Raw genomic sequence first — 12,295 nt, 5'->3', positions numbered from 1 at the left:
GAGTGTGTTGTGTGGTGGAGGAGAGACGGCCACAGATTCTTTGCCAGTTCTCCCATTGAGAGTTGTGGGCACTTCGGACCGTCCAGCCCACACCATGTAAAGCAGAATCCCCTGGTCAACCCACTTCAATATGAGAAATAAAAAACTGATGTCGACTTAAGACACCATGTTTTGGGGTGAGTTGTTATACAGTAACAGATAACTGAAACAGTTACAGAGATGGTAGAAGAGGTATTTGCTTATAGACATTAGAATTTGAAGATTATGCCTAGAATAGCTAAAATCTAAAGTTCCAGACCAAGTAAAGGGGAAAAAAAAAAAAGAAAAGAAGAAAGAAAAGAAAGAAGAAAGAACAATGATTCATCTCCCAGAGAACATCCAAGCACCCAGGGTTAACACGAAGGCCAGGTTACTGCTGAACATCCCCGGTCTTTTCTGCACGCTCTCTTTCTAAGGAGGTAAAGCGTTGGGGATGCACGAAGCTTCCCTGTTTTCTTAACAGGGTCTCTTGTAAGAAGTCCTACCGCCATTTCTTCCCCTTTGACACAGCAGTTCAAAGGGTTCCTCCAGTGTATAAAGCATCGATGGACTTGTCTTTCACAGATTCTAACACACTACTTCATAAAAGCTACAATGTAAAATAAGATAGAATGGAATTTACTTTACGTAAAGTTTCACTGATAATTCCTGAGCTTGCTTTGTACCTTCATTTTTTTCATACCAAACTCTTCATAAACATGACAAAAGAATGATGAACTGAGAAGTATGGCTAGTGACCATAGAATGCAACAATCTTTATTAATTTTACCATATTTGTGTATCTGTCTATGCACACGTGTATACAGCATTTGGTCTGAGAAACTCCTTTACCTAAATGTGCTTTTCACAAAGTGATTAATCACACCCTAACAGCCTTCAGAACGAAGCACTGTATTCAGATATGACACATCACATACTTAGTGCGCTCTACTGTCTTACCGTTGCTGTCGCTCGATCTTGGCTGCCACTTTCGGGTTAAGAGCAGCCTCCTCATACAGCGGCTGCGTGACGCTGGCCGGCGCCGGGAAGGCCGGCTGGGTCTGCTGCGCGTGCCTGTTTTTGCTGGTGCGCTGGTACGCGGTGATGAGACGCCGCAGGCGCGTGGTCAGGGCCGACTGCGTGGGCCAGTACACTTTGTCGCCCTCCATCGGCTGGCCATCTGTATTTAAAGAAACTCATGTCAACTGAAAAAAACTAAGAAATAAAATTTAAATCAAAACTCAACACGCTGTAATGAACCTTACAAAAGCAGGAAAACTTCCCTACTTTAATATTGCTCCTTTCAATCTGATTATGTGAAAAACCAAACTAAATTTCTCATTAAAAAAAAGTTTAACTATAGCTCCAAAAATATTACAACAAACTTTCCCCCCATTTTTAAATTGTGTTTCTATTACAGCTGCCCCATCTTCCCCCCATTGTTCTCCCTGCCCCGCCCCTGCCCCTTTCCCAGTCAATCACCACCCTGTTGTCCATGTACAACAACCTTGAAGAACAAGTCAAAGTACGCAGGCCACCGTGGAAGAAAGAACCACAATGCTCTCTATTTAAGGACAACGCTTGCGTCACCAGGTCTGACACAGCTACTGGCTGGAGAACTCCCAACGTCTTTAATTGGAAGTCAAACAGAACCCACGAGGAGGGCACTATAACTCTTCTTACTGACCCGATCCGCGCTAAACTTATCTCCGTTTCATTGCGATGAGAACAGATTAAAAGTCATTGGGGAGGAACTTATAGTTTTAAAATTTAATATGATGCTGCTACACCTTGTAAGCTTTCAGACACCCAGTACAGTATAGGATCTAACTGTCTCCAGGGTACAGTACTGCACTTATGCACAGCATAAGCAAGCAGTGATCATTCACGCTGAGCACATCTGCTCTTCAGTTCCTAGTGAACTACGGGAGGGTGAGGCACAGTTCAGTGGGCTCCCAAGAGGTACGGAGTGTACTCCAGTGACAGTGTCTTCCTGTCCTGATGCCAGGGAGGAGGAGACCCTGTACAGAAAAGCTTTGTAGACACTGAACGAAAAGAAGGGTCCCTAATGTGCAACTGGAACAACAAGCTGAGAGGATTACTGAATTGACACTGATGATGAGCTCTAACATACAAGTTTAATAATCAAGCCATAAAAATACCAGCTTCTAGTCTATAAAATTTCACTGAGTCACTGCATACAGATTTGTAGCTAAGAATGTTGTGGAATTCCCAATCAATCAGTATGTTCGATAATGATTACAACTGTCTTCAACAAAAATTTCATATACATTTGAAGCATTATGAAAATTTATTGCTTTTGATCTCATGGTATCATGAGAATGTTAATTTCTAATAACAATAAATAAAGAATTAAATGTAATTACCTCCATCGGCTATAACAAGATCTCCTGGTGAGGAAACATCATCCTTTTAAAGAGAAATAGAATTTGTCACAGGGTAATTGGGTCAAAATACAGATAAGAGGAGAAGAGAATCAAACTTCTTCATAATAGAACTTTATGCAATAAAACTTTTAATGATTAATTTAGCAAAAATAAAAATTATAATTTGTTGTTCTTACTTCTTTTCTCACTCTTTCATATTTCTCTATGCCTTTGACATTTAGACAGTCATTACTAAAATTATTTCCTTTTCTATGATTACTTTTAAGTCCATTTTTCTTCTGCCCTTCCTCTAAATATGCCTCAGATTTTATTTTTACAACTGTTTTTTTTATTGTTCTATATAGCAACTCTCATATAATTTATTCATTCTCATATCTGATTATTAGGAAACCTTCAATTTTTTTCTTTTTCAATCTTGAGCAGTTTGCTGTATACCTAATTTATATCTGTCAACAAAGCACCTTTAATTAGGTATCTCAACAGTATTATAAACTTAACATTTATAACTTTGGTGATTTTTATTCCAATGACTACTACTTTGTGTTGTTTTAGAAAAGCCTGAGGTTAGAGTTATCACCCCTTGGGGTGTGAGTCTTTTTTCCTGTTTGGTTTAACACTTCCTCCTTGTTTGGTGAATCTACAGCTGCACCAGGATGTCTCTTCGAGTGGATTCAGTTTTATTGATTCTGCCAAGATTCACGTTATCTTTCAGTCTAAGGATTCACGTCTTTCATCAGGTTCAAAAAAATTCTCCATGGATTGCTCTTAAAATAGGGCTTCTCCCTTGTGCTCTCTGGTCTCTCCTTCTGTAAAGACATTATCGCGCTGTTCTCTTTACCTCCAAAGGGTTTTGTTAATCTGTTCTGCTGCGCTGGTTATTGATTCACTGCCTCGGCTCTAAGTTTACTGCCTCTCTCATGCCCTTGCTAGCCCTAAGAAGATGGATCTGGGCTCCTTAAATATCCTCTCTTACCAGCCAGCGTGACAAACCGTGCCAGCAGAGGGCGCCTGAGGGGCCCTGCAGTGCAGGAGGAGAGGGCACCGACTACAGAGCCCCCTCACTGCTCAGCTCCCACGGGACACGCAGCTTCCCCAGCGCAACTTCCTGGGGGTCTGGCAGCTCCGTCTGCACCTCCCGGACAGCGGCTTTCCCGAGAAACCTCCCCCTTGGGACGCCGGGCACCCACCGCAGAGGGCGGACTTCCGCCACACCACACGGGTGCAGCCGCACAGCAGTCTAGTCTTTCTCCACTCTCATAAATACTGTAGAAACTCCTCGTCTCTTTAAACGTCACCTCCCCCACTGCAAGGCTGCTTTCTGCATTTTTACCCAACCTTGCCCTTCCCTTGGATTTGATACAAACAGAGTGCTTAGGACTAGGCTGCAGCACCCCGGAAGCCCTCCAGGCTGCACCCCGCACCGCAGACCTCGTTATGTCACGGCGGCTCCTATCTGTTGCTGCGAATTTTAGCATCTTGTTCTCACTCTGCTTTGGGATTCTGACCCTGAACACTGTTTCCTAGCTCCTAAAAATGCGGCATGTGGCAAGCTCCATTTCGTCCACATGTCCCAAGCAGCCTCCAACTTATCTAGAAGGGGAGAACAGGCAAATTCTGAGTGACTATTTCTGGTGTCTGTCAACCTAAGCCGATCACTAACGGATCTTCTGAGGAGCAGAGTTATGTGTGATGAAAATATATGAAGGAAAAGCACACAGTAGAGAAAGTAAAGCAAAGCAAAGAAACCACAGAATTACTGAAAATGAGGATTTTAAAATACGGTCCGAAGCATACCTCTATGTCATCTTTAAAGATAGCTGGGGCAGGTTTGTATTCTGGATCTTCCACATCTCTGTTAAAATACCAACAAAAGCAATAATAATTGTACTGGACTCAAAACCCTCTTGATAAGACAAACAAATGGAGTCTTGTGGGAGTGACTTTTTATTGTGTTTTGAACATCAGACTGAAGTGTCTGTTCTTTAGCAGGGGGAAACCACGCCATAGCATCAAGACCGTTACATGGCAAGTCAGAAGAAATCTAGTTTTAATTTACTCATACCCCCACGTTCACTTTAAAATGGGGCACTATCAACCTTAACACAGTCTTACATTCCTCTTTTGGAAAGATAATAGAGGTCTTATAACTAGTATAATGAACAACAACATATTTCTCTTCGTTTGCAGCTTGCAGCCCCCTTATGCCCCTGGAACTTTACGGCTTTAATGGCCGTGACCACTCAGAACGGAGAAACGAAGGACCCATCAGAGCAGAGCGTGCGGGGCAGAGGCAGCCGCTTCCCTGACCCCACTTTGCCGGACAGGCGCTAACCCGCCAGAGGACCGCTAGCTCTCGGAGACTGCAAACCGCAGTGCTGTTACTTCTGCGTTAGTCAGGGTGCACACCGGCGGGGGCGTGGCCCACCCCGGACGCGGCGCGCACGTACCCGTCCATGTAATCGTTCGCCCTCTGCTCGGCAGCCACCGCTTTCTCGTCAGGCTTCCCCACCCTCTCCAAGAAGCACAAGGCCGGGTCTGCGCGGATAGTGTTGTATTTCTCGTAACCTGGAGAGACCACAGACGATCAAAGGGAAGAAGATAAAAAGGAAAACATGTAAACACCATCATCCCTCATATTTATGGTGGGTGACGTTCCTGGACCAAAGGGACCATGTATAATAAAGTGATGCATTTTCTAGTCACTATCACATATTCTACATGACACGGTATTATGTATATTGGAAAATTTAGATTCATTGTATCTGTGAAAATGGAAAAGAGGAAAGACTGATCAAACACACATAACACACTTCACGTAAGAACTCTCCCTGAGAGGGGAAGGTGTGTAAGACTTATGTCCAGGAGGGGTGCTTTACATACGCCACTCCTTCTGGGAGCAAATGCCATGACTGACAGAGCCAGTGTGGCAGCATATGCTGTATATGACATATAACAACACGAGTGTGGCTGGGAGAAAGCTGTAGGTGGGCGCCGATAAAGAGAACTCACTGAATGACACCGCACACAGGAAATGACGGCGCTGACCTTCCTTGTCACTCACCGTGCTTAAAGACTCCTATGAGGAGTGACTTATCAGCGTCAAAATCCCACCACTCAGCAGGAACTTCCGAATGGTCTGGTTCTGGGACCCAAACATCAATGTCACTTAAAGAAAATCACAACATGGCATTACGGGTTACTACAAACAATCACAGAGGCGGCAAAGGTTTTACCTAGCTAGTAAAGGGCTTTGGTTTTAAAAAAAGGTATGAGATTTTATCTCGTTGGTTTTTTTTTATATTCCACAATTGCCACAAATTAAAATCACAATACTGCACAAATCAATAAAGCAGCATAAAATAAATTAATATTCTTAAGCTCAACAGAAGAAGTAAGTTTCAATATGGTTGACTTTATTCTTAAATAATCATATTCTTCCCACGGATCTCCCTTAGATATAAATAAGGGGCGCCTTTGGAAAGTAGAGATTTATGTCAGCAAACAACTTTATAGAGTCATCTGGGTTTAAATATTTCATTTTGTATATAATGAGACTGAAGCCCTACAAGGGCGAATAAATTGTGTTAGGATACAAAAGAAGTTTTCTCTTCTAGACTTCTTTTGCTATGAAAAATCACACTGAAAAATTAAGAATTGTTTATAAGTAAAGAAAAAAGGCAAGTTTTTGGTTCATAATTTGATTAAAACACTCAAAAGTGCTACTTTATGCTGCATATAAATAATACTGTGCAACAAAAAGAAAATATAGTAAGTACTAAGAACTATAATATGTCCATGATGCTTTGGCAGCTTATTTTCAGTATTATGAAATAACTCTGAAACTTGTAATTATGCACACAGAATTTTCTGTCACATTGCTTATTACTTGAAAGTATTTTCCCAAAAACCTTCTGCAAATGACATGCATGAACACCTTCCAAAAGGAAAAGATGCCGTGCACAGGAGAACTGATGCGCTCCCGTCTTTACCAGGGACTCAGGCCACGGCCTCCTTTAGCCCGGCGCAAGCTAGTGTCTGACAGGTAGTGTCACGAATCAGAAATGTAAATATAAAACATAACAGATGATATTACGTAGAATTTCATTTATCTTGGCATCATAATTTCAAAAGTTATTAACAAAGACATACAGACATGAAGACTTGGGGTGGGTCCCACTCATAACTAAGTTGTGTGGCAGAAGCCCATTATTCAATCGGTCGTCGTTGGGAACTCAAGCTTTCGTCGCAGAAACAAACTTACAAACGCTCGATGTGCCCCTGGGCTCGTTCAGAGAACCCACAGTCTAACTGCTAATACAGCTGAAACAAAGGACGCTGGCGATAAAGGAGACAACGCGATGGGTTGTGTAAATAAGTAAAACATAAAAAATGGGTAAGAAATCATTTTTATTTTTTATGTGTTTTGCCAGCAGAAAACGTTTTTAACCAAAGGAATGTGGAGAAATTGATAGAAACCTTTCTCCAGATTCTTAAAGAAAATTATTGAAATGAGCATCTTATTATATCTAATTTTGCTGAAACCCAGCAGGGTCACAGCCACAACATTTTCCACCTTAGTGTAAAAAAGTAGAAAATGAGTAAGAGTGATTTTCCTGTGACAGGGCAAAAGTTGAAAAGTACGGTTAAAGAAGGTATTTATCCCTTATTGGTCCTTCACCGGGGCTACACAAAGCGAACGCACTGAAAGGTAAAGAGAACCCAACAGTGGAAATAGGATTCCCGAGGGAAAAAATGTGGGTCAGGTAGTTCCCCTCATCAACCACCAGATGGAACTGCTTGGCCAGTAAAAGGCGCTCGGCACACAACTCGTGTCCAAGGGCAAGTGCCATCTGCTCGCAGGTACCCATGAACTTGCCAGGGAATGGACTGCAGTCAGGAGCCTGTGCTCCTCTTATTGATTTCTGCTTTTAAAAACTCCATTCACGTCCTATCTCTTGTATAAAGTCTCTTTTAACTTCCAAAGGCTAGATCATTTGTTCAAAGTATAGTTAAGGGTGGAGGTGGAAGAGGATATAAGGGGGATAAATTATAATGGAAAAAAATTTTTTTTTTAATACAATAAAAAAAAAAAAAACCTAAAAAAACAAAATATAGTTCAACGGCCCTCACTGTGTGCCAATAACTGCAGTAACAAGGCCGCCACAGCCCTGCCCTGGGAACACGTTCCTGCCACACTGTGTGGTGCGTGCTGTAATGGGGTGCTTCGGGCGTGTGCCCACCCCAGACTGGAGAGGTCGGGAAAGGCTGAGTGGGCGTCAGCGGGGCAGTAAGAGGGAGAAGTAGAATATTCCAGTGAGAATGCAAAGGCCTGGAGGCACTGGTAATCGTGGCACGTTTGAGAGGTGGGGATCTGAAAGTTCAGAAGAGCGATGTGGGCTGGAGACGGCCTGGGAAGCTATCAGTACAGAAATAAAAACTGAAGCCTCAGAAAAGATGAGAATACCCAAGAAGAATAAGGGACAAGAAGACAGGTCCTACGTGAAGGCATTTAAGAGACAGGCAGAAGAGGCGCAAAGCACCAGCAAGCAGCGAGCCAAAAATAAAGCCTGCGGGAGTTTGTACCGGAGGGCAGCGGTGGCGGCAGGGCGGAAGACCGTCAGAGGAGGGAGGTGTAGGACGGGCCTCTAGGGGGCAGGAAAGTGAAGATGCCGCTCACAGTAGTGTGTGACCAGCCTCATTTGGGGTCCACGCTCATGAATTTTAAATGACTCACTTCAGCAGGGTTTACTTGATTTTTCTCCAGCAATGTTCAACTGCTTAGCTGCAGGCAAGCACTAAACGGATGCTCGGGTTTATTCTGAGTTCGGTTTGAGCCACGTGCGTAGAACACAGCAAGAAGCAGGCAAAGGGGAGCCGAACACGGACTGAGCAATGAGGAAAGGGGTGAGGAAGGGGGATGGACAGTGCGTAAGTGATACGGGGAAAACCACTGGGATTAAGTCAGAGAACCAGAGGGAAAAGTGCCCGAGGTAGGTGAGCGGGAAGGAAGGAAGTGGTACTCGAAATTTAAGACGTGTTGCTGTTACTGCGGACGGCAGGACTGAATGCCTGACCGAGCAATGGAGGGTCTGTGGTGGGGAGAAAAAAGGATGGCTGTAGGTGGCAGTGAAGGAACTGAGACGAGAGACCAGGGTGTCGGGTGGGTCCCGCGTGGACATAAAAGGCAGTCAGCATAAAAGCTCCTCCACGGCAGTGAGAGGAAAAATGAGTTCAGAAAGTTCACAGTTCAGGTTTGGTGGCAGGAAGGCACTACACCGCTGTCATTCTTGTTACTGTAACTTACTGACAAAGGCAAAGACGAGACTAACGGAAGGTTTCAAACCGGTAAGGGCTCATTCCCTGCGTTTGGTGGGCTTTCTTCATGTGCATTTCACTGACTAATGAGCCACCCCAGCAATTACACAGCTTTTGCCTAATCATGTTACTGAGAAGTATTAAAAAGTTATTTCATTTACCTTGCATCAACTCCATCAAAAACTTTCTGACACTCATTTCCAATGACTTCTTGCTTTAGGTAATACAGCATTCTTACACGCAGCAGCACCCTAGCGATAAGGAGAAAACGTCAGAAGACAAAGACATTAATCATTAAATACAATCCATAGGTGGAGCTAAAATACAAAAGAATTCCTTTGTGGAATTTTTATCATGAAACCATAAAAATTAGTTCTGATTAAATAAATCTCATTACTACCATACATATAAAATAGGCTTGTGGGGAATCTTCACCATCATCATTATCTAATACCCAAGTAAGACCCACTGAGATCCCTGGGAGGACAGTTCTGCCTCCGTGTCTGCTGGTGGAAACAGCGGCACAGAGGCGCTGTGACCTGCGGAAGTGCCCCATGGAAGATGAAGGTTAGGGTCGCTCCCAGACCACGCTGTCTCTGTACTCAAAGGCAGCACGCTTGAAGGCTGTTAATGAGCTCAGAAAAAGAAACCCCTGCCTGTGCTGTTTAAAGCCCCCCCCCCCCCCACCTACTTGTTACAGTGATGTTTCAGGTGCTTCTTGTAGCCTTCGTCTTGGAGCAGCTGCTCGGGGTTATATTTGCGAAGCCACTCTGCTTTCTGTATGTCAAAGGAGCTTGCTTGGGTCTTTACTTTCTTCCCTTTTCGGCCCCTGGGCACAGGGGCTGACAGGCCTGTTGAAATGAGAAGGACGTGTGAAATCGGGTATGTATGAAAGACTTTTTTTCAACGTAAGAAATTTCTGGAGACTTTCAGGTCGGTACAGGCTATACAGGGATCTTGAGAGTGTTAAGGGCAACAATACTGGTCCAATCACAAGGGGATGGGCCAACATGATTACTTAACACAGACATTAGGACAACCCCCCCCAATGATTCTTCTCTCTCAGATGGATGACTTTCGTTTCCTTTTTGTCCCAAGCACATTATTTTTACTTCGATGTAAAAACCAAAAGATCAAACCTTTCCCTGTACTTCACTTTGCTTCCTTAGTGACAAAACTTTACGTTTTGGCCTGGATTTTCACCACTGATTTTACTAATGACACGGTTACACTTGGCCATTGTGGGTTCCTGCTTAAGACGGCTAAATTCATTCCATTTCTTTGACATTTGTGCTGTAAAATATTTCAAAAATACAATAAAGGATTTCCACTCTTACTGTTAACATACCCTGCATCTGGAGAGTTTTACTGAGGGAAATAACACAGAGCGGAAGGCAACCTCGCTCCTTCCTCCCCAGAGGCTCACTACCCCGAATTTGTTTCTGCGCTATCACGTGCATATGTATAGCCATGGGCTGGAGAAGTATTTAGCATTTAAGTGCTCAACACTGGATTATACATGTAATTCTGCAACTTACTGACTTTTTTATTTTTATTTTTTAGATTTATACTTGGAGATTCATGAGACTCTTTTATCTATCCATTTTAATCGCTGTGTAAAAACTGACATTGTACAGTCATACCTCATATTAACCTTCAATGACACCTGAGTTATTTTCACTTGCACTTTTTCACAGTTAGTATTCAAGGTCGGAGTCCTCCTTTCAATCCTTACCTCATGCATCTTTCCCTCCTGTATCCTACTGGCTAGAGGTTCCATTACAGTCGTGCACAGAAGTGCTATGTAGACTTGTCTGTACCTCCTTAAAATTTTAGTGGGTTTTGCCTGTATATTTTGAAACTATTTTGTAGGATGCATTCAAGTTCATACTTCTTTTATGGTTGTCTGCTTCTATGATGTAGTGTCTTTGTTTTAATACCACCTTATATTGTATTTTATTCTATGTTAACATTGTTTTGCATTCTAGGCCTCTTAAAAATATACACACTTAAATTTTTCTAATAAAACCAGTAGACAATCCATATTTTTAAACCTTTCCCTAGCAAAATTATTTCACATTCATCATTAAATCCTATTTACTGTTTTGTTTCTGCTATTTATGATGTAACTTATAATTTAAAAGAGGTCTTTTTGTGCTTTGAATGTTTCTATAACACCTTATTCTTCTTTCAAAATTAATATATTTGAAATATCTTTGAAAATATTAATGGTAGTTTTTAAAAAGTTATCTTCTTTTATAGTCCTTGTTGACTTCGAGTTCAATTTATGGGTTTCTTTTTACTCTTTTCTTACATATTGGAGACTTTCCTCAGACATTTGATATCCTAGGTTGTTGGCTCATATTTAAGAATGACAGACCAAAAGTTAGTAGGTCATCTGAATTGGTCCAGCTTACTGCTATGGACCCACTGAAGGGTAATCACGTTGCTTTTCCCTGGCATTAGCTTTAGCTTTTGGCCTGGTCAGATTCATCAAAGGAAATTCCTTAGTTTTCTTCCCTGACTATGGTATTGCCCAATACACAGTAATTTTCACTTAATTCCCATTTGGTAGTTCCATACCTCACCTATCAATGCAACCCAGACATCCTTTATTTTATCCTTTTCAGAGAATTTTTCGTCAGTCTTCATCCTGGTTACCTGGACTTGAAGAGGCCATTTAGGGGTCAGACACCTTTTCAAACAACTTTAAAAAAAAAATACATCTTCACCCAAGGACAGGCTTATTGATTACAGAGAGGAGGAAATGGAGGGAGAAAAAGAGGGAGAGAAATATATACTGGCTGCCTCTCTCATACCCCCCAACTGGGGACTGAGCCCACGGCCCAGGCATGTGCCCTGACTGGGAATCAAACCTATGACCTTTTGTTTTACGGATGACGCTCCAACCAACTGAGCCACGCCAGCCAGGGCTAAACCACCTTCAACAAAACCCTTGTCTTCACCACCCACTTTCGGAGGTTCCTGATGCCACAAGCGCCTCCTGAACCTTTTCGATTCCGTGTGCAGCACGTGAGCGCACCGCTGCCTTTTCCTACCGCTTACCTAAGACTCGGCGCCCTCTGGTTGCGCAAGTTAATTACACTCATCTATTGGCGTCTGTGGTCCAAGACTTTGCTGCTATTTCCTCTCCCATTCTTTCCACTTTTGATGGTTTATATCTATTTATTTTTAATTATGGAATTAAACATACCCAAAAATAGTTGGAATAACATGACGGACCACCCAACTTCAATAATCACCGACTCACGGCTGACTTTCTTTCAATCGTACCCTGGTTCACTCCCTGCCCTCACCAGTTTTGAGGTAAATCTAAGACATTATTCATTTTATTAATAAATGTTTCTTTCAGTCATATATAAAAGATAAGGCTTTCTCTAGAATAAAACAACTACAACACCATTATCAGCCACAAGAAATGCTATGCTTCCTTAATATTTAGTATTTAAATTTATAATTATCTAATAAATGTAATTTTTAAATGTTTGCTGAGCTTTTTGTTTTAATCAGTATCCAAATAGGGACCAAACACT

General features: G+C 42.4%; 1 protein-coding gene across 3 annotated transcripts in view; it reads right to left on the bottom strand.

The window, feature by feature from the left end:
* The window catches only part of CHD9 (chromodomain helicase DNA binding protein 9), a 99,293-nt gene that overhangs the window by 24,441 nt on the left and 62,557 nt on the right, over positions 1-12,295 (bottom strand). For all 3 annotated transcript variants that reach the window (XM_090260656.1, XM_090260658.1, XM_090260655.1), the window contains exons 22-28: positions 9,433-9,592; positions 8,903-8,992; positions 5,488-5,591; positions 4,874-4,991; positions 4,221-4,278; positions 2,406-2,448; positions 979-1,198 (exon numbers count right to left, since the gene is read on the bottom strand). In XM_090260656.1, the coding sequence (XP_090116782.1) occupies positions 979-1,198; positions 2,406-2,448; positions 4,221-4,278; positions 4,874-4,991; positions 5,488-5,591; positions 8,903-8,992; positions 9,433-9,592 (793 nt within the window). The remainder of the gene's footprint in view (positions 1-978; positions 1,199-2,405; positions 2,449-4,220; positions 4,279-4,873; positions 4,992-5,487; positions 5,592-8,902; positions 8,993-9,432; positions 9,593-12,295) is intronic.

The sequence above is a fragment of the Furipterus horrens genome, unplaced genomic scaffold, assembly GCF_987537825.1.
Source record: "Furipterus horrens unplaced genomic scaffold, mFurHor1.1.pri manual_scaffold_13, whole genome shotgun sequence".
Classification (NCBI taxonomy): Eukaryota; Metazoa; Chordata; class Mammalia; order Chiroptera; family Furipteridae; genus Furipterus; species Furipterus horrens.
This window is presented reverse-complemented; position numbering and strand designations above follow the sequence as displayed.